This window comes from Stegostoma tigrinum, chromosome 37 (genome assembly GCF_030684315.1).
Source record: "Stegostoma tigrinum isolate sSteTig4 chromosome 37, sSteTig4.hap1, whole genome shotgun sequence".
Lineage (NCBI taxonomy): Eukaryota > Metazoa > Chordata > Chondrichthyes > Orectolobiformes > Stegostomatidae > Stegostoma > Stegostoma tigrinum.
This window is the reverse complement of record NC_081390.1, coordinates 13,779,050-13,802,457: the sequence shown is the minus strand read 5'-3', so window position 1 is coordinate 13,802,457 and position 23,408 is coordinate 13,779,050. Positions and strand designations below refer to the sequence as shown.

At 41.1% G+C, this 23,408-nt stretch overlaps 1 protein-coding gene across 4 annotated transcripts in view; it reads right to left on the bottom strand.

Moving 5' to 3' along the window:
• chuk (component of inhibitor of nuclear factor kappa B kinase complex) overlaps window positions 1-23,408 on the bottom strand; it is a 94,663-nt gene that overhangs the window by 28,719 nt on the left and 42,536 nt on the right. For all 4 annotated transcript variants that reach the window (XM_059640392.1, XM_048563323.2, XM_048563321.2 and 1 more), the window contains 7 exons: window positions 19,070-19,159; window positions 15,309-15,433; window positions 14,256-14,363; window positions 10,117-10,252; window positions 8,048-8,239; window positions 6,953-7,055; window positions 2,284-2,407 (listed from right to left, as the gene is read on the bottom strand). In XM_059640392.1, the coding sequence (XP_059496375.1) occupies window positions 2,284-2,407; window positions 6,953-7,055; window positions 8,048-8,239; window positions 10,117-10,252; window positions 14,256-14,363; window positions 15,309-15,433; window positions 19,070-19,159 (878 nt within the window). The remainder of the gene's footprint in view (window positions 1-2,283; window positions 2,408-6,952; window positions 7,056-8,047; window positions 8,240-10,116; window positions 10,253-14,255; window positions 14,364-15,308; window positions 15,434-19,069; window positions 19,160-23,408) is intronic.

Here is a 23,408-nt window from a genome sequence, read left to right as displayed (position 1 = left end):
CAGTCATACAAGCATTGGAACCAGCAGGACAACCCTAAATTTAAGGTCCACATTTCCTTGCTTCTGGTCAGTGAATACAGTTCAGAGGTACTTTGTGGACTGTAAGACAATTCAAACTGGTCTTAGCGACACAAAATGTCCCATGTAAATGCAATATTGTTCTTAATTAGCCAAGTTCTAGACTGCATCATGAAATGCTGTACATTGGTAAAATGTACTTATTTTCACATGAAACAGTGTATTTGGCAAAGATGAAAAGCAGTGGGAAAAGTGGCAGAAAAATTGGTTCAATTTGGATAATAAAGACTTTACATTTTGTCAGAACCTTCATTTTTCACTTTTATCCTTTTATTAATTTTATTAATTTGGAGCTATGAACTGGGAATGCAAGCTGGGCTTTGTCAAACAGCTTGTGGTAAGAGGAAAGAAACAACTGTTGTTTGCAAAGTCAGGCCTGGAAGTTAACTGCACATGATTCTTGACTAACAGGGTTCCTACAGACACAGTGACCCAGTGAAGAGTATTGTGTTTAAGCAGCTACCAGAAGTTGGCGCTTAACAAAGTCAATTCCTGGGTAGTGGGTCAGCACATCTAAAATAGACTCTCTAATTCAGCATAAAAAATTCAAAAGAACTGCGGATGCTATAAATCAGGAACAAGAACAGAGGTTGCTGGAAAAGCTCAGCGGGTCTGGCAGCATCTGTGAAGAAAAAGAAATCAAAGTTAATGTTTTGGGTTCGGTGACTGTTTCAAGGAATCAGAATCCAAATTCAAAATTATTTCATTCTGAGGAAAGGTCACCAGACCCGAAACGTTAACTCTGATTATTTTCTTCACAAATGCTGCCAGACCTGCCAAGCTTTTCCAGCAACTTCTGTTCTTGCTTTATATTTCAGCAGATGTTGAATGGTAATTGAGACAACAGGAAAAGACAATTGGTCTTGTAGGGTGGAACCACAAGCTGGAATTCTACTTGAACTGTGTTTTTCTGAAGAAGAAGTTGGCTGCTGGTGACACAACACAAATACGTGAAAGCTCTCTGCCTAATCTTCCGCACGAGATTCCAAAAGCCCAATGAGTTTAAAGCTGAGTTACATGTATTACAACCATTACCTGCGTGAACTGAAAAGGTGACCCTGATCAATGTTTCAGAAAATCAACCAAGGAGTCTACATCTATGCCTGTGAAACAATGCATTCTTTTGTTATTTTCTTTTAGTTATCCCTTAACTGTGTTTGTCTGTTTGTCTTTTGTCTGAATGGGGTTGAAAATAAAATGTTTTGGGTTTAAAGCATAGACATTAATAAAATTACCTTTTTAAATTTTTTTTTGCTATAGTTATCGTGTAGTTGTTAAGTCTTTTCCAGATACCAGTTTTGTATCTTAATGAATTATTCACAAAGTCTGGGATTGGTCATTCAAAAGTCTGGTCTGGAAGTCATTGACAGTTTTAAAATTTTGCAGTATTGTGAATACAGAAGTAGAAAAGCTTTTCTGATGAAGGGTCTAGGCTCGAAACGTCAGCTTTTGTGCTCCTAAGATGCTGCTTGGCCTGCTGTGTTCATTCAGCTCCACAGTTTGTTGTTATCTCAGTAGAAAAGCTGACTTGGTTTGCCTGAGTTGTAACAATTTTTAAACATAAACCTGATATGTGCCTTAGTTTTCACTTTGTATTTTGATTTGAGTGCTTCTTTTGTAAGATAGGTCCTCTATCTACTCGACAGTTTAGAATTTGCAGAGTAGGTGATCAGTGAGCTGCTGCCACAAAAATTTTTAGTGAAAATTTTTAATTCCACTAATGCAGCTTGAGACTGTCAGCCTCTTGGCCATTTGTTCTGATACTTTGATTTCTGCTGCAGAATTCCTATCTCAATCTTTGAATGTCAGTCCTTGAACCCAGTTCTCAAAATGAAAGTGGCAGAAGGGAGAGCTGTGGCTTCCTTTGCAAGTTTTGCACATGGGAAGGCCCAGCTTTCCTCGATGGATCAGTGAGTTTAACAGGAAATGAAGAGGCTAATTGCAAGAGTCAGCTGAGGTAATTTGAGCAAGTTTTGAAGCAGCTGTCAAATATTTGGAAATTTGATAAGGCAAATGGGATTTCTAGCCCTCAATGAACAACTTTAGATACAAAGGGGAATAAATGAATAGTACAAAAAATGGGAGTAGTTTTTGATTCCAAATGTGCAAGTAGTAAGCAGAATGCAAATCTAAATAAGTATGCAGACCCATGCAAGTTGATTTTCTCATGTACTATCTTCAACCTTGTCTCCAATATTGACTTACATTGCAGCTCTTTGTCCCTGGAAAAGTCTGCTGTAATCCTCCTTCAATCCACAGACATAATTTACTGCTTCACCCCATACCTTCCTCAGTTGTACATTGGGCAACATTATCTTAGCATCCCGCACTGCATGACATAGTATCAAAACATGAGTTGCAGTAAAAATTAACACTTTTAAATTTTAATTTGATGTAAGACAACAGAGAACTAAAACACAGGTTAAAAAATGAAACAAATACAAATTTGCTGGAAAAGTTCAACACGTCTGGCAGCATCTGTGGAGGAGAAAACAGAGTTAATGTTTCGGGTCCGGTGGCCCTTCCTCAGAACTGGTGGTGGCTGGGAAAACATCAGTTTATATGCAGAAAATAGGAAGGTGGGTGGAGTAGGGAGTAAATGATAGGATAGAGCCCAAAGAGAGAGAACGCAGTTGGACAGACAAAGGAGTTGCTAATGATCAGGCTGGGAGGGTGAATAGTTGTTAATGGGGACTGTTAGTGACTAACAACGTGGGGGTGTGTAGTGGCAGGCTATGTGGTAACAAGGCCCGGTGTGTGGGGTGGGGGGGCTGGGACATGGGGGAGTTAAAGCCCTAAAATTATTGAACTCAATATTGAGTCCGGAGGGCAGTAGGGTCCCCAAGTGGAAAATGAGGTGTTGTTCCTCCAGTTTGCGCTGGGCTTCGCTGGAACACTGTAGCAAGCCAGAGACAGAGATATTGACCAGGGAGCAAGGTGGTGCAATGAAGTGGCAGGCAACAGGTAGTTCAGGGTCTTTTTTGCAATCAGAATGTGGATGTTCTGCCAAGCGATCACTCAGTCTACGCTTCGTTTCCCCAATGCAGAGGAGACCACATTGTGAGCAGTGAATGCAGTAGACAGATCCTTGGAAGTGCAGGTGAAGTGTTGCTTCACCTGGAAGGTATGTTTGGGCCCTTCGGTCCTGGGGAGTGAGGAGGTATACAGGCAGGTGTTGCACCTTTGCTGGTTACAGGGAAGGTGCCGTAGGACTGTGGGGAGGTGTTGGGGTGAAGGAGGTATGGACCAGGGTGTCCTGGAGGGAACGGTCCCTGCAGAAGGCAGACAAGGGAGGGGAGGGGAATGTGTGTCTGGTGGTGGCATCTTGCTGGAGGTGTCACAGTACCCCACAGCCCTATGGGGGCTTCAGGGAAGAACCAGCACAAAAAAAAGCAAGGGAAGGAAGTGAGATGAGATGGCAGAAAATGAAAACAAATCCAGAAGTCTTTTACCAGTAATATGATTTAGGTTGGTTGGTTCGTCGAGCTGGCTTGTTGTTCCGCAGACGTTTCATTACCACACTTGGTAACATCCTCAGTGCAGGTTCTGATGAAGCATCAGTGTGTTTTCCCGCCTGGTTTTTAAACTCTAGGGTCTGTTGCTCATAAAAAGGGACCTGTATGCAGACTGGTTTATCAAATACCCAAAAGGTCCTCTATGCCAATGTTTCCCCATTAGATAAAACTTTTGCTTTTGAACTTACACGGTTACTCAATTTCTCAGAACTACAGAATTCACACACATTACAGTTGCTACTACATTATTGATATTTAAATTGTAAATAAATTGTGATTTAACTGTTCATTTAAAGTTCAGACGGTTTCTGCAGTATTGAAGTAAGATAGATTTACAAGCAAGATGCATTTTTAAAAATATACCTTACCTTTTCTAGAAAGGGAAAATAGCTTCCCTGTTCTAGAAAAAAAAATCATTTCTGCTAAAATGTATTAACTATTTTAGAACCAAAAATTGCGCTGTTCATGAAAACGTAAAAAGACTCCCAACTATTTTTTTTTCAGGAAACTGTGCATCTTTTTGTCAAAGTAGTAGTAACTGGCATAACAGCTGAATAGATATTTATCTCAAGTGAATGGAAATGGAAAAAGAATACAGGGGTATTGGTAATATTGCAAACATCCTAAAACAAATGGAATTGAAACAAAAACAACTTACAACTATGTGGAATATACAATTACTTGAAAATAATCATAAAGTTTCTAACATTTATAATTAAGATAATTATAATTAACATGAGAGGTACTGAAATATTGTGACAGAGAAGGTAGGAACTGCCGACGCTGGAGAATCTGAGATAACATGGTGTGAAGCTGGATGAACACAGCGGGCCAAGCAACATCAGAGGAGCAGGAAAGCACCACCCCAAGGACTCCTACCCTCCCTCGACCTCTTCATCCCTAACTGTCGTCGAGACATCGATCGCCTCAACCTCTCCACCCCTCTCACCCACTCTAACCTCTCCCCCACGGAACGTGCAGCCATCCGCTCCAATCCCAACCCCATCATTAAAGCCGCGGACAAGGGAGGTGCAGTTGTAGTATGGTGCACTGACCTCTACATTATTGAGACCAGACGCCAACTCTCCGACACATCCTCCTACCGTCCCCTGGACCATGACCCCAACCCTGAGCACCAAACCATCATCTGCCAAACCATCCATAACCTCATCACCTCAGGTGACCTCCCACCCACAGCCTCTAACCTCATCGTTCCCCAACCCTGCACCGCCCACTTCTATCTCCTTCCCAAAATCCACAAACCTGACTGCCCCGATCGACCCATTGTCTCCACCTGCTCCTGCCCCAACTATCTGGATTCCACTTTCTCCCCCTTGGTTCAGGAACTCCCTGCCTACGTTTGTGACACCAGCCACGCTCTCCATCTTCTCCAGAATTTCCAATTCCCCAGTCCCCAACACCTCATTTTCATTCTGGACATCCAGTCCCTATACACCTGCGTCCCCCATGCTGATGGCCTAAAAGCCCTCCACTTTTTCCTGTCCCGCAGACCCGACCAGTCCCCCTCCACTGACACCATCATCTGCTTATCCGAACTCGTCCTCACCCTCAACAACTTCTCCTTTAATTCCTCCCACTTCCTACAGACAAACGGGTGGCCATGGGTACCCGCACGGGCCCAAGCTATGCCTGCCTCTTTGCAGGGTATGTGGAACAATCCCTCTTCCAAAGCTACACTGGCCCTATCCCCCATCTCATCCTCCGTTACATTGATGACTGTTTCGGCGCTGCCTCATGTTCCCTCGAGGAACTAGAACAGTTCATCCACTTCACTAACACCTTCCACCCCAACCTTAAGTTTACCTGGACCATCTGTGACACCTCTCCCTCCTTCCTGAACCTCTCTCTCTCCATCTCTGGCATCCACCTGGAAACCGATATCCATTTTAAACCTACCGACTCCCACAACTACCTGGAATATTCCTCCTCTCACCCAACTTCCTGTAAAAATACAATCCCCTATTCCCAATTCCTTCGCCTCTGCCACATCTGCTCCCGAGATGAGGCATTTCACTCCCAAACATCCCAGATGTCCTCTTTTTCCAAAAACCACAACTTCCCATCCACAGTGATCAAAAATGCCCTCGACTGTGTCTCCTGCATATCCCGCAACTCATCCCTCACACCCCCTATTCGCAATAATAACCAAAACAGAATCCCCCTCGTCCTCAGGTACCACCCGACCAACCTCCAAATCCAACACATCATCCTCTGACATTTCCGCCACCTGCAATCCGACCCCACCACTAAAGGTATTTTTCCCTCCCCACCCTTATGTGCTTTCCGGAGGGACCACTCTCTCTGTGACTCCCTTGTCCACTCCACACTCCCCTCCAGCCCTACCACTCCTGGCACTTTTCCCTGCAACTGAAGCAAATGCGACACCTGCCCCTATACCTCCCCTCTCATCCTGATCCCAGACCCAAGGAAGACTTTTCACATCAAACAGATGTTCACCTGCACATCTGTCAATGTGGTATACTGTATCCACTGTTCCTGTTGTGGCCTCCTCCACATTGGGGAAAACAAACAGAGCCTTGGGAGACCGCTTTGTGGAACACCAATGTTCTGTTCGCAACAATCAACTACACCTCCCAGTCGCAAACCATTTCAACTCCAACCCGCCCACCCCTCGGACGACATGTCCATCCTGGATCTCCTGCAATGCCACAATGATGCCACCCGAAAGATGCAGGAACAGCATCTCATATTTCGCTTGGGAACTCTGCAGCCCAAGGGTATCAATGTGGATTTCACAAGCTTCAAAATCTTCCCTCCCCTGGCCACATGCCAAAACCAGCCCAGCTAGTCCCTGCCTACCTAACCATTCCTCCCACCTCAAGCCCCACCTCATCCCCTACCCACTAACCTCATCCCACCCCCTTGACCTGTCTATCCTCTCTGGACTGACCTATCGCCCCCTCCCCCCCCAACTCCGCACCTACATTCACCTTCACTGGATCTAACCCTGTCTCTTTGACCTGTCTGCCTCCTCTCACCCTATCTTCTCCTTTATCCATCTTCAATCCGCCTCCCGTCTCCCTATTTATTTCAGAATCCCCTTCCCCTCTCCCATTTCTGAAGAAGGGTCTTGACCCGAAACGTCAAGCTTTCCTGCTCGGCCCGCTGTGTTTATCTAGCTTCACACCGTGTTATCTACTTATATATTGTGCCTCTTTACTGGAAGGCATTTTTCACTCTCCAATATGTCTCAATTACATTGCCCACTAAGCTCAAGTCATCAGTAAAGTGTAAAATAGATTCTATTTTAATTATATCATTGGACCTGAAGACATTAGAATCTTGTTAAAATTATTTTCAAACAGCAGCACACCTACCCACATAATTGACATGTTCTGGTAATTTTCTGGCAACAAAAGGTCCTTCATAGATAGTGCTACTTTTATCAAATAGATAGACCATGTAGCTATCCCAGCCTCTCTGCAAAAATGAGAAAGCTACATTTTAAAACAAAATATTTTTTATGAACTCATAAATTTGTTTAAAGGCATTAAAAATTCAATGCTCAAACAATAATTATAGGCACTTACTTATTTCTTTAAGAGGTTCACTAACTTATGTTGTGTTTTTCTTAAGAGATATTAATTCATTTGTGTTAAAGAGATTCACAACCACTACAAAAGATAATTTCATGCAAATCTATTAAGTTTTATTCAAGCACAACATTATTCCAAAGCTGCCATAATGCTACCAATTCTTGACATACATCCTGTCATTCCAAAAATGTCAAATATCTTGGGCCTCGAACACAATCTTTTACCAAGTCACAATGATCAAAAAGCAATTTCAGAATGCAATTTCACATAGTGAAGTTCGTGTTTAAAATCAGGGGCAGCAAAACTTATCCTCACTTTTATTCATTGCCTTTGGTTGGAAACAAAAATCACAGATTAAATCAGTTAAGGACAAAAATTAAGTTTCATTGAAAATACATTCTAACTTCAGCATTGTTCAGTATTTTACATGTTTTCTTTTTCTTGCTACTTCAGATGCCTTTTCATGCACTTGCTAATTTGGACAACATGTAGTCAGGAAAATGAGTGCTTCAATGAGCAAAGACAAATAAAGGTTAAGAAAAGGTAACTTTATCCCTTTTTCAGGCCAGACAAGATTGAAGTTTCTTTGTTCAAACTTTTACTTGTGCATTAATAGGAAGTGGGCCCAAAAAGAGGTAGCACGTATCAAATATTTGCTCCAAAAACAATAGTTGGATACTACTTTTACAGATAACAAGCTTCCAATCGAAAACAGTTTCATACTTATTCACTCATTTCTATCTAAGTTAGTAATTATGGTCATACCATCCAAACATTCAAACTGATAGACTTCTACTGACTGCATGTATATCATTTCTTACTTCACTGTCTGTTCCCCTTTGCAGATAAATCTGCATAAAAAAAAACAATACATACCACATCCAGTACACACTGATTGGCTGGTTTACGAGGATCCAACGAAATTCCAGTTTCTAGAAGCAACTCCTGATTTGCAGGAGATATAGCTGTTTCAGTTTCAATACGAAGTTGAAGGGAATGGAGGCTTTCATCAGGTTTGATCAGAAAAGAGTGGATTCGAGCTGAAGTCATATTTAATATATGTACATACTGTAAGAGATTGAGATAATTTTTGCACGCTGAGAGTCGAAACATAAATGCTTTGTCTAGATGACAATTAGCCCATCTTAGTTTATCTTTTCAACCTTCTTGTCAGATCCCCAATGATTGATTATGATGGCTTTACACACTTAGTAGAAATTCACCCACTTGTCCACTTAAAACATTACCAGGATTGTAATAAATAGACATAATTGTGCTGGCTTCATCTAAACTATGAACTGGAATTACGCTGGCTAAGCTAATATCATTTAGGTCTCTTGCAGCCAATTGAAGAATAAAACAAGCATCACACTCATCCAGGATACATTCAAATCAAAGTAGGAGGTGCAAAAACGAACTGCTCTCTGTTCCTCAACAACTAGAAAATATAAAGACGATTGCAGTAATTAATTAGCACATAGAAACATACCACTCACCCCACTGCAACTGTGCTGACCTTTTTAGAACAATCTGAAATTGGACTGATGATAGGTACTATAGCTTTGCATAAAGCAAAGATGGATCTTGACTGAAAGGCAAAAGAAACATCTGTTCCAATTGTTAATTTATATTACTACTCAAGAATCCTGGCAGATTTCATACTAAGTGTGGATGCAGTTCTACTACAGCTAGTCAAAGGGCGAAGAGTTTAAAATTAGTTCACTGCCTTTCTAGTCTTTCATTACAAAAAGGTCCAATTAGGATTAGTTTTGTTCCATGTGAAAGAGAGATGACAGCTAAGGACCAGACCAGGCATATGTCTTACAAAAACAAAATGCAGTATTGCCTTAAACCTAAAATTATATTGCTAAATCCATCTCAAGTGTCCCACAACTGAAAAATTTCCACGTCAAATAGTCACAGCAAATGAATTATAATTTGAGATGCAAAAAAATTTCTGGAAGCTTGATGAGCATTGGGATCCCAAGTATCAGTTTCTATACTCTGCACCTTGTAATCTCTTAAAATCAGAGTGGGAAAACAGCATACTCATGAACACAAGCTTAAAGTTCTGTCTTCTGCCTGATATTACTACAATTTTCAAAAATGAAGATGTGGCATCACTGGCTAGGCCAACATCAACTGTCCATCCCCAAATGGTCTTCGAAAACAGTGGTGAGCTGCATCTTGAACTGTTGCAGTCAATGTTATGCAATTACTTCCACAAAATTATTCTTAAGTAGCTTCAGAATTTTAACTACTAAGTTAAGAAGCAGTGATAAAGTTTCAAGGCAGGAAAATGTGGGGCTTGGAGGGAAACTTGCAAGCGCTACCCTTGCCCTCCTAGGAGGTAGATGTTGTGGGTTGGGCAAGAATGATTACACACACACTGCTTCTACTGGAGTGGCATTGGTGGAGGTAGTGAATATTTGAGGAGGGGATGGTGCCAATCAAGTGGGCTGCTTTCTCCTGAATTATGTCAAGCTTCTTATACATTGTTGGAGCCGCATTCGTCCACGCAATTGAGTTTTCCAACCTCCCGATTTGTGCTTTGTAAACAGTGGACAGGCTTTCAGGAGTTAGGGGAGGAGTTATCATGGTAGAATTCCCAACTTCCATTCTGCTCTTGTAGATACTGAATTTAAATAGTTGGTTCATTTCAGTTTCTGGCCGTTGATAACACCCAAGTTGAAAACAGGTGCACTGAATTTGATCACTAGAGGGCACTCAAAGGCAAATCATGATTTCAGAAACCTCTCTCTTTAAAAGCTATAAAACATTATCCACACAGTCAAAACAAACGTAATGAGTTGAATGATCTTGTTTGTTGTGATTTTGAAAATAAGATTTGTCCACATAGGGACAAAAAGCAATGAAATGACAAAGTTCAGGAATAAATATACTACTAAATACTTAATAAAAATAATTATGATGTTGCCACTAACCTTCTGACTTAAAATTTGATCGAGAAGTAAAAAACACTCTGGTCGATTTGACTGTGGTTCTATTTTGCCACCTCGCAGTTTTGAATCCCAACCCAGCATTAACTGTAGCCATGTCTCCAGTGGTTTTACCATGAGGCTACAAAAGAATGTAAAAACATCAGAAATCAAAAGTTAAACTTGCTGCACTTGGCACAAAAACATGCAATTATCAAAAATCAGCAACATTTTCAACACTTTATTGGCAAATACAAATTACAAAATGTAATTATTTCAATGTCATTCAGTGGAATTATCCGATTAAATTATGACCTTGTTAGACAACCATAAAATATGCCATATGCCATAAAATTAAAGTCATGATCCAGGATATCTGGTTACTGACATCTGTCTGCTACAAAGAATTTGAAAAAAATCTGACAAATAATAGCATTAATAACCTAAAACATCAATGACTGATCCATTTCTTTGGCATTTTATCTAACGCTAGATTCTTGCATAAGTTTAAGTTGACAATCAAGGAAATTTAAGAGAACAAAGTGTGAAGCTGGATGAACACAGCAGGCCAAGCAGCATCTCAGGAGCACAAAAGCTGATGTTTCACGCCTAGACCCTTCATCGGAGAGGGGGATGGGGAGAGGGTTCTGAAATAAATAGGTGAGAGGGGGAGGCAGACCGAAGATGGATAGAGGAGAAGATAGGTGGAGAGGAGAGGATAGATGGGGAGGTGGGGAGGGGATAGGTCAGTGCGGGGAGGATGGACAGGTCAAGGAGGCAGGATGAGGTTAGTAGGTGGGAAATGGAGGTGCGGCTTGAGGTGGGAGGAGGGGATAGGTGAGAGGATGAACAGGTTAGGGAGGCGGGGACGAGCTGGACTGGTTTTGGGATACAGTGGGGGATGGGGAGATTTAGAAGCTGGTGAAGTCCACATTGATACCATTGGGCTGCAGGGTTCCCAAGCGGAATATGAGTTGCTGTTCCTGCAACCTTCGGGTGGCATCATTGTGGCACTGCAGGAGGCCCATGATGGACATGTCGTCTAAGGAATGGTAGGGGAGTTAAAATGGTTCGCGACTGGGAGGTGCACTTGTTTATTGCGAACCGAGCGGAGGTGTTCTGCAAAGCAGTCCCCAAGCCTCCGTTTTGTTTCCCCAATGTAGAGGAAGCCACAACGGGTACAGGGGATACAGTATACCACACTGGCAGATGTGCAGGTGAACATCTGCTTAATATGGAAAGTCATCTTGGGGCCTGGGATGGGGGTGGGAGAGGTGGTGTGGGGGCAAGTGTAGCACTTCCTGCAGTTGCAGGGGAAGGTGCCGGGTGTGGTGGGGTTGGAGGGGAATGTGGAGCGGACAACGGAGTCACGGAGAGAGTGGTCTCTCTGGAAGGCAGACAAGGGTGGGGATGGAAAAATGTCTTGGGTGGTGGGGTTGGATTGTAGATGGCGGAAGTGTCAGAGGATGATGCGTTGTATCAGGAGGTTGGTGGGGTGGTATGTGAGGACGAAGAGGATTCTCTTAGGGCGGTTGAGGAAATCTGTTATTTTAGGAAGTTCCCAAGAGTTAACAATGTTAACACTTGGAAAGGCAGACATGCCAGAGTACTGATATGTGCCTTATTTGAAAAGAGGGGGTTTGGGGCTATAATTCCACAGTCCACCATTTTCATTTTAATGACTTCTAGTTCAGTTGCTTGAACTCTCCTTCCTCAAGCTCCAATTCAAATGAAGGCACCTGATTCAAATGTGACTGCACATCACTTCTGATGTGACTTATACCAGTCTATTCTGCAACATAAGCAAATGTGTGAACAATCCAGTGCTGTAACACTTATTTCAACCGATTCTGAAAGCTATTAAATCAATATGAAATGAGAAAACAATCAGAAGAAATAAAGTTGACAAAACGCAGCATTAATGAGCTTCATCTCATCATCTGTTGAGTGTTATCTCTTCTGTCATTCTCCTCCCGCCCCATGTTTCAATGTTATGAAACAACAAGAAAAAATTATTTAAAAAGTAACAATTCTTTTCGCTAAGCTGCCCAAAAGTTTGAAGATCAATTTTAAAATGAGGGGCAAACAATAATTTACCAAGTGTCTGTTCCTGGAACCTTAAATTCAAACCTGACTTAAGTTTTACTGGTTTTCTTGGAAAAACTAATAACAAGTCAGCCTACACACAACTGAAAATCATTTACAGTCAAGGATATCATAACCACAAACATATGTGTCTGACCGGGTTGCATCAATGCCCACATGAAATGATCATTATCTTTTAACTTATGGTAGAATTTAAGAATAAACAATTTACATAATACGTTTAATACAAAATTCCTTAAGTACAGTTTCAGATTGTCAATCCAAAATATCTCTGGACAAAAATGTAAAAATGAGAACAAGATAACCTAATATAATTGATGTTCTGAGTTAGTCTGCTGATCACTAGCACAAGCGTATTCAAAAAGGTAAATAGGAGTTGCTGCACAAGAACAGAGGTGCCAGGCAAATGGTATAGCTTTTTGCTTACTCTACATAATATTACCAAATGAGAGACAGATACTATTCAAGGCAACCAACATGTCTTCATTTGACACAAAGTTCAGCAAATGTATACTTTAGAAACCACAACACCAATTTTGTTTCGTGCTGACTTTGAATTTACTGCAGCATTTCTCTACCATTCTGACCAAGACAAACAATATCTTTGAAGAGTGCAGAATAACTGAAAAACAATTTCATTTATCACTTTCATGTTGCTCCTGCTGAAAGTCCATCTTAAATTGTGTTGGATAATTAGAAATTTGAATTTATCTACACTGATTGCAGTGTCATCTAGTTGGACAGAGAAAAAAAATGATAATTTGAGCAAAGTGAAATGCGTTGTGCTTACAGGAGGAACTCTATTTTAGTAAGGGTTTCACATTCTAAAGAAGGGAAGCAAGAGGAAAACTAGAGATTTAAAAATAAACTGCAAAACTGCAAAATAGTTGGCTGGACCACATTTCGGTCAATTGATTTTTTTTTTCATCTCTCTGCTATCAATTTCTATTCCATGCAAACTACATTTCCACAGTGTGCTTTACATTTCTTCATGCTCACCTTTTTCCACAGGTCAGCTTAGTCACATAACCAGTAGAACTCTTTTCGCAACAGCATGACTGATCAAAATCCACATTCACAGTCCCCTCTCCAGCTTGCTGACATCTGTTTTACTTCCTTATGCAGAGACTGATAATCCAGACTATTTACATATATCCAAAATGAAGTTACCCAATGCTGACTACTTAACATCTCTGAACTTCAACCTTAGTTGCATCATTATAGTCTTGTTTACTCTTTTCAAAAAGTTGTGAAGCCACACCTGTGCTTAGCTCTGATGTCTGCTCAACCTCTTTTGTAAAAAGGAACCTCAACAGTCTTACATCAAAGACTTCTTTGGAGGGCTAGGTGCTTCCTGTGTCAGTTTTCGGAACATCAGCTCACAAAAAAGTAGCTAAACTAGGGATCTCTTTTAAAATAAAACAGTTCATTCAGCAGATCAACAATTCATTCCAAATTAGCTAGCTCATGAAAAGATACGCGTTTCAGAAAACAACTCTAGTAAACACAAAGTAAAAGGTGATGTCACCTCCAAGAGGATCACAGGGCTGCTCTCTCACCTTCCTACAATAAAGTTTTAGAAAAGGAACATGTCAAAATTTCAGTTTTTCTTTATTCTTTCATGGAACATAGAAATTGCTGACAAGACCAGCATTTGTCGTCCATTCCAGAGTGGCTTACTGAATTGTCTCACAGGACAATTAAGACATTGATGGAGATATGGAATCAGAGTAGGTCAGTTGAGAGAAGGATAGCACATTTCCTTCCTTAAAAAAGGAATTAAATGAGCTAGATGGATTTTCATGAACTGTGAATGATAATTTCACAGTCACCATTAATGCACATAAACCCTCAATTCCAGATTTATGAAGTGAATTGAAATTTCAAAAGGAAGTCATAATGGGATTTTGAAACATGCTCTTGAGAGCATTTGCCTGGATCCCCAGATTACTTGTCCAGCTACCTTATCACAATCCCACTATCTTCCCATTGTTTTGTAATTAGTCAAAATGTATTAAGTCTGAAAAAAGTATTCTCACCTGCTAAGACCATTGGGCTGTGGTAAGTTTTGGGAGTACTTCACTTCACCATTCATCTCTTCAACAGCCATAATATCATTTTGGCCTTTGATTTTAACTTTGCCATGCCTAGGGAAAATCAAAAATGGAGTCATACTGTTATTTTCTCCCTTACAAAGGATTTGAGGGCATCATATGAAAACCCAGCAGCCTGTGACAAGATTATTTCATCAGTAAAGAGCTTCAACAGCAGTCTTGTGGCATATTTTATGCAGTTCTTATCAATTTAACATAGCCTTACATGGAAGGTGAATACTTTACATTACTCATTTTCGAAAAGTAAATGTGATTTCTAGGCACAGTGCTCATCATTTAAAATTTGATTTATTTGTTCAGGAGCTGAGTATTACTGGCAAGGCCAGAATTCATTACTAATTTTCAATCACCCTTGAGAAGATGGTGGTCAGCTGTGTTCTCAAACCACTGCAATTGACGTGTTGGGACACTGACAGTACAACTAAATGGGGAACTTTAGAATTTTGACCCAGCAGCAATGAAAGAACAGTGATATATTTCCAAGTCAGATTCGACTGACAAGGAACAGTAAACCAAGACTCTTGAACTCACCATCCCTACAAACATTTGCACTATATATTGTAACTCATCTTCAATGTCCTAAAATGTATCACCAACCGTATTAACACTTGAGCATCTCTCAATAACTTTCCATACCTGGTATAGAACTGAAATGGTCCATCTTCACAACATGAAAACTTTGGGTCTGGTATCTTCCACTTTTTGGGACTTGAACTCATCTAAAACTATATTCAAAGCCAAACAAGTCTTATTCACCCAGCAACTTTTCCACTGATAGATATGGAGCCAAAAAAGATCTAAGATGCAATAGTAAAATTCTTATTTTTGTGTTCTGAAATTCCTCCTCTTATGGTTTCACTCATCCTCATGTCTGTAATTCTTCCAGCATTACAGCTCTCTCAGATATTAAATTCACTTCCAAAACAAATCAAATTATACTCATTATTTAACAACAGAATGTAAAGTAGGTATGCTTACCATTGGAAAGGTTGCATATTGTGTAAAAATGGTCGAAAACCAGAGATGCACTCAAACACTAATGTTCCAAAGCTCCAGTAGTCGACAGTGACTGTGTAAGGTTGTGACTCAAATAGTTCTGGTGCCTAGAACAAGATCAATTACTTTTGAAGTACCAAGTCCATTAGGATCATTTCATTTAAAAACTGAAGAACGCAAAAGTCATTTTACCTTGTTCAGTGATTAGCTATGTTAGCTGTAAACACAAAACATCATTCAAAATTTCTATAAATTATTAGATTTCTCAATTATGTTTAAACACAACTAAATGCAAAACAACACACTGTTTAAGAATAAACCTATATTGTGTCACGACCATTTTAGGGTGAATTAGTAAGTTTGTGGACGACACGAAGGTGGGTCACGTTGCAGACAGTGCGGAGGGCTGTTCCAGGTTACAAACGGACATTGGTAGGATGCAGAGCTGGGCTGAGAAGTGGCAGGTGGAGTTTAACTCTGAGAAGTGAGAGGTGATTCACTTTGGAAGGACAAACTTGAAAGTAGAATGCAGGGTTAACAGAAAGATTCTTGGCAGTGTGGAGGATCAGAGGGATATTCGGGTTCATGTCCACAGTTTCCTGAAACCTGCCACCCAGGTGGATAGAGTTGTTATGAAGATGTATGATGTGTTAGCTTTCATCAATAGAGGGACTGAGTTCAAGAGGTGTGAAGTTACGCTCCAGCTATACAAAAACCTGGTTCGGCCACATCTGGAGTAGAATGTCTAGTACTGGTCGCCTCGTTACAGGAAAGATGTGGAAGCGTTGGAAAAGGTGCAGAGGAGATTTAGGTGCAGAGTAGAACATTGCAGAGGAGGAAAGATTGAGAGAGGGCTTTTCTCTTTAGGACGACAAAGGATGAGAGGTGGCTTGATAGAGGTGTACAAAATAATCAGAGGTATAGATAAAGTAGGCAGCCTTTTTCCCTTGGGTGGAGGTAGCTAGTACAAGGGGGCATAGTTTTAAAGTGAGTGGAGATTGATATAGGGGAGACGTCAGAGTTCTTCACTCAGGGAGTGGTAGGGGCATGGAATGTATTGCCAGAGAGGGTAGTGGAGTCAGCCTCATTAGGGGCATTTAAGCAGCTATTAGACAGGTATATGGATGATAGAATAAGGTAGGGGTAGAGGTTAGATAAACCTCAGGATTAGAGTAGAAGGACGGCACAACATCGTAGGCCGAAGGGCCTGTAACTGTGCTGTACTGTTCTATGCTCTGTCATACATTCCACCCATGTATCTATTTATTTCCCTATTTAAATTTTTTTTAAAAAGATAAATGCCTTATATATCTTAAATGCTTGTGCAGACATATCATGTTTACATGGTTTCCTGCCTATGATGGTGCTGCAGCACATCCTCCAAAGAGAGGATGTAATCCAAATTTATGTTGGTGAATTGTGTAGTCAAGCATGAATAAAGAAGCTTGTAAAGTGAAAAGTTAATAGGAAATATTGGCAGATGTAACATTTTTATTACCAATGATTGAAGGTGACCAAGCATGTGGAGGAAGGTAGGGCAGTTGACGTGGTGTATATGGATTTCAGTGAAGCTTTTGATAAGGTTCCACATGGTAGGCTATTGGAGAAAATACGGAAGCATGGGATTGAGGGAGATTTAGCAGTCTGGATTAGAAACTGGCTTTCTGTAAGGAGGAAACGAGTGATGGCTGAAGGAAAATACTCAGCCTAGAGTCCAGTTACTAGTGGTGTGCCTCAAGGATCTGTTTTGGGACCACTGCTGTTTGTCATTTTTATAGATGACTTGGATGCAGGCATAGGTAGATGGGTTAATAAGTTTGCAGATGACACTAAAGTCGGTGGAGTGGTGGACAGTGTGGAAGAATGTTGCAGGTTGCAGAGAGACTTGGATAAACTGCAGAATTGGGCTGAAAGGTGGCAAATGGAGTTCAATGCAGATAAATGTGAGGTGATTCACTTTGGGAAGAATAATAGGAAGGCAGAATACCGGGTCAATGGAAAGATTCTTGGTAGTGTGGATGTGCAGAGGAATCTTGGTGTCCATGTACATAGATCCCTGATAGCGCTGTTAAAAATGCTCACGATGTGTTAGGTTTTATTGGTAGAGGGATTGAGTTCTGGAGCTGTGATGTAATGCTGCAACTGTACAAAACGCGAGTGCAGCCTCACTTAGAATGTTGCATGCAGTTCTGGTCACCCCATTACAGGAAGGATGTGGAAAAATTGGAAAAGGTGCAGAGGAGATTTACCAGGATGTTGCCTGGTCTGGAGCGATGGCCTTATGAAGAAAGGCTGAGGTACTTGGGCCTGTTCTCACTGGAGAGAAGGAGGCTAAGAGGGGATTTAATAGAGACTTTCAAGATGATCAGAGGATCAGATAGGGTGGACAGTGAGAGTCTTTTTCCCGAGGATGATGATATCAACTTGTTCCAGGGGGCATAGTTACAAATTGAGGGGTGATAGATTTAAGTTAGATGTCAGAGGCAGGTTCTTTACTCAGAGTGGTAAGGGCGTGGAACAGCCTGCCTGCCAATGTAGTGAACTCCGCCACACTAGGGGCATTTAAACAGTCCTTGGATAAGCATATGGATGATGATGGGATAGTGTAGGGGGAGGGGCTTAGATTAGTTCACAGGCTGGCGCAACATCAAGGGCCGAAGGGCCTGTTCTGCGCTGTATTGTTCTATGAAGCATGATCTCTACCAAAATCCTGGGGACCACCATTTAGCAGAAATTAAACTGGGCTTGCTATGAATAACATGGCTGAAAAAAGCACGTTATGGACCAAGAATGCTGCAACCAGTAACAAAATCCACTAACTTCCCAAAGCCTGTGCATTGTACACAAGACACAAGACAAGTGTGATGGAACATTCTGCATTTGCCAACTTAAGCATCATTCAAACAGCACTCAAAGCTTGACCCCAAGGACAAAGCAATCTACTTGATTCATACCACATCCATAAATGTTTACTCTTTTCATCACGGATGCATAGTAGAAGCAGTGTGTAACACTGACAATTTGCACTGCAGAAATTCATTAAGATTCCTAAGACAGCACCTAAACCCAATTACACCACCACCCGGAAGGACAAGGGCAGCAAATACATCAGAACATGACTAGCTGCGAGTTTCTCAACAAGCCACTCACCATTCCGATTTGGAAATTATATGATGATTCCTTCAGTGTCACCTCGAAATACTTCACTATCAACACTGTGGATATACATATATCAAACAGACAGCAGCATTCAAGAAGGCATCTCACCACCACCTTCTTAAGGTAAACTCGAGATGGGCAATAAATCCCAAATTCCCTGAATATGAGAAAAGGCTAACTTATGTTTGAAAGCTGGACAGTCTCATGGTGTGTCAATTACTCCATCATTATTACAGTTATTATGGCAAGGGACACACTTTGGACAATCAAGACGATGACAATGTTCAGCAGATCAATCTCATCAGTTCTATTTTCTGCTCTATCCCTCACAGCTCTGCCAATTTATTTTCATAACGTGCCATCAAATTTACTTTTGCGAAAGCAGATCATCTCCACTTTTATTACCCTCATGATCAGTGAGTTCTAGCTCAGTGTCACTTGCTGTGTAACATGTTCTTCCCCATATCTCCCTTTCATCTATTACCCAAAATTTTAAATTAGTATGCCGCGATCCTTGAATGAACAACTAATGGGAACAACTGATGACAATAAAATGTACAAATATACAAAGCTTTGAAACTTACCAGGTATTGCAGCGTGCCAACAAAAGAGGTGCAAAGGCTTCCTTGGTCCAGGTCCTTTGCATAGCCCAAGTCAATTATTTTGTGTATCAGCTGTAAAGAACACAGCAAGATCTATTCACACCATTTGCCAATAAATAATTCAGGATGTCCTTTCAGCAAAAGCTGAGCAATTATGCAACCAGCCATTTCATTCACATTTTTCATGAACTTGCTGCTTCTCAACGATAGTGTGGAACCACAGGAGATGGGCAACATACTAAATGAGTATTTCAATGTCAGTATTTTTTATGGAGAAGGATATGGAAGATGGAGAACTTTCAGAAGTAAATAATGATAACTTGAAAAGTGTCCATATTACAGAGATGATGATGCTGGACATCTTAAAATGCATACGGGTGGATACATTCCTGGGACTTGATCAGGTTTTCTTCTCTTCTTTTAATTCTTTGGATGAGGACATTGCTGGCTAGGCAGCATTTACTGCCTATCCTTAATTGCCCAGAGGGCAGTTAAGAGTCAACCACATTGCCATGGGCCAGACGAGGTAAAGATTACAGCTTCCTTCCCTAAAGGACATTAGTGAACCAGATGGGTTTTTCTGACAACTGACAACAGATTCACAGTCATCATTAGATTCCTAATTCCAGATATTTAGTGAATTCAAATTCCACCATTTGTCATGGCAGGACTCATACCTGGGTCCCTAGAACAGTATCTGAGTCTCTGGATTAACAGTCCAGTGATAATACGTCTAAGTTAGTGCCTCCCCCATCTTAAAACTTTGTGGGAAGAATGGAAAGCAATTGCTGCGCCCCTTACTGAAATATCTGCATCATCGATAGCCACAGGTGAGGTGCTGGAATACTGGAGGTAGGCTAATGTCATGCCATTATTTAAGAAAGGTAGTAAGAAAAAGCCAGGGAATTATGGACTCCTGACCCCAACGTCAGTGGTGGGTAAGTTATTGGAGGGGACTCTGAGGGACAGGATTTACATACATTTGGAAAGCCAGGGACTGATTAGAGAGTGTCAACACAGCTTTGTGCATGAAAAATAATGTTTTACTATCTGGATTAAGTTTTTCGAAGAAATGACATAAAGGACTGATGAAAGGTGAATTGTGGACAGTGTGTACATGGACTTCAGCAAGGTGTTCGATGATGTTCCGCATGGTAGACTGGTTAGATCATGTGGACTCCAGGGAGAGCCAGCCATTGGGATACAAAATTGGCTTGAAAGTATGAGATGGAAGGTGGTAGTGGGGGGTTGCTTTTCCAACTGGAGGCCTGTGACCAGCAATATGATGCAAGGATCAGTGCTGGGTCCATTGCTTTTATTATTTATATAAACTATTTGGATGTCAGTATGGGAGGAATGGTTTCAAAGTTTGCCGATGACAGCAATATTGATGGTGTGGTTGTCAGGTGAAGAAAGTTCTCAGAATACAATGGGACCTTGATCAGATGGGGTGAAAAATGACACACGACATTTAATTTAGATAAATGTGAGGTACTGCATTTTGGTTAGGTAAACCAGGGCAGGATTTATACAGTTAACGGTAGGGTCCGGGGAGTAACGTTTGACAAAGAGATCCAGGGGTACAGATGTATAGTTCCTTGAAAGTGGAGTCGGAGCAGACAGGGCAGTGAAAAAAGGCATTTGGTACACTTGCGTTTATTGCTCAGTGCATGAGTACGAGGGTTGGGACGTCACGCTGTGGTTGTATAGGACATTGGTTCAGCAACTTTTGGAATACTGTATGAAATTCTAGACTCCCTGCTATAGGAAAAATGTTGTGAAAACTGAAAGTGTAGAAAAGCTTTACAAGGATTTTGCCAGGGTTTGAGGTCTTGAGCTACAGGGAGAGACTCAGTAGACTGGGGCTATTTTTCCTGGAGTGAGGGAGATTGAGGGATGACCTTATAAAGGTTTATAAAATCATGAGGGGCATGGATAGTGTGAACAGCCAAGGTCTTTTTCCTCAAGTAGGGGAGTCCAGAACAAGCAGACATAGGTTTAAGGTAAGAGGGGAAAGATATAGGAGGGACCAAAAGGCAGCCTTTATACGCAGAGGGTGGTACATGTATGGAATGAGATGCCGGAGAAGGCTGGTACAATTACAACATTTAAAAGGCATTTGGATCGGTACAACAATAGGAAGGGTTTTAAAAGAAAATAGGCCAAAAGCTGGCAATTTGGGATGATACAGGGATAGGATAAGGGGTGGGTCTGGGTGGGATACCTTTTCAAGGCTCAATGTGGATTCAATGGGCTGAATGGCTTTCTTACACCCTGCAGGGATTTATTTGATTCTAAATGGGATTAGATTAAGGTAACTGGTTGACATGGACAAGTTGGACTAAAGTGTTTTTTCCATGCTATAACAGGATGACTCTAATAGTGCTAAATTTTTCTGACGAATTTGAAACTAAGCAACTCTGGCCAATTCATGTCTAATCATTTATGGGGATACCAAACAGGTTCAACTAAATCTGTTTATATATGTACTCAGTGAAACAGAATGCTGTAAATTCACGTGAATAAATAAAATCAGCATTTCTTAGTACTTGTTTACAATAAACATAAACTGGCTCCATGCAGCTGACACATGTAATTTGTATATGAAATGATATCACAATTAGGGAAAATTCTAAGTAGCAGCATCTTTTCAATGATCAGCAATACTGAATACCATGGGGCAGACTTCATTGCAAGCAACATCTTCTAAGCTACAGGGTTGATGCTTCATCATGAAGTGAACTAGAAGTGGAGAACAAATTACATATATTCCTGCAGCTCAGAAAACTGCTTGCAACTAATTGAGAGGCCACCGCAGCAGATTCTATGACTATAATTGTCCAGCAAGGCCAGTGCTACTCTGCTGGATAACGGAACAGGGGCACCGGAGGACGATGGTATAATTAATTGCGATAATGAGTGCAGCAGAAGGGATAGAATACCGTGTAACTTTGACTAGAGACAGAAAGCTGATGAAGTGATAACATGGATTTGAGAGAAGTGATCATAAAATTGGGAGTTGCTCAAAGACTTGAGAAGAAGTAAAGGCTGGATATAGGGCCATGGTTTTCGGTATTTGAGAAGTAAACAATTTTCGAGGACAGCACAAATTATGACAGATTTGCAAGGTGGAGGTCAGTATTTGAGAATGGAAATCACATACAATTAGTTCAAAGGGAAAGAAAGACTGGAACATAGGACTTGGGACCAAGAGTAAGTCATTTGGTCTTTCAAACCCGCTTCATCATTCAATAAGATCATGACTGATGTGATTGTGGCCTCATCTCCACTTGGTCTGCTCCTCATCCGCAACCCTCAACTCCCTGACATGGGAAAGATATTCAAATTGATCATTAAAGGATGCTAAGTGATTGGGAACACAGTCAACATAGTTTTGTGAAAAGTAAATGTTTAACACATTTACTGGAATTCTTTAAAGGAGTTACCCAGACTGTAGGCAAAGGGGGCCTGTTGAAATGAGAAATTAAGACATGGTAAAATGTTGTAAAGATGACATCACACGGATGCAGACCAACATAGTTAGTCAAATTGGGAGCATAAAAATCTGGTATGATGGACTATACCATAGGAAAACTTGTTTTCAACAAGCATAATTGCTCGCTTGCAGGAAGAATAAAGCAGGTGGAATATTATTTCAATGGAGATCAGTTCTGATGAACAGAGGGATCCAAGTATTGTCATGTAGGAGTCATAACACGTTAGTAAGCAGGTTCAAGAGGTTATTAAGGCAGCTAGTAGAAGGATCCAGACCCAAAATGTCAGCCTTCCTGCTCCTCTGATGCTGCCTGGCCTGCTTAGTTCATCCAACTCCACACCTTGTTATCTCAGACTCCAGCATCAACAGTGCCTACTATCTCTAGTGGAAAGCTATCCTTTGTTATGAGAGTAATGAGAGTAAAAAAAGTAATAAATTTAAAACAAACTAGAATGAATGCTGGAGATCTGAAATAAAAACAAAGTGCTGGAAAATCTCAGCAGATCTGAGGACAGACAAACAATAAATTGATTGAATCTTATGATTTTGTTTTCAGCAAAATGAGAGTCATGTTGATTTCTGTGGTGTGATTCTCAACCTTGGGGTTTCTTGCCATCTTACCAGACTTGACGCATTAATTGCCAATGAGCCTTAATGGCAAAATTATGTCCGATTTCCTGCCCGTCTTACAATGCACTGTTCTTGCAGCAACTAGATGCACAACAAAATCTTCCCCAAGACTGACATTCCTTGTGGCCACACCATGTTCCAAAGCCTGTGGCGCACCTGCAGGAACTCTGCCAGCTGGACATTGGGCTGCTCAGT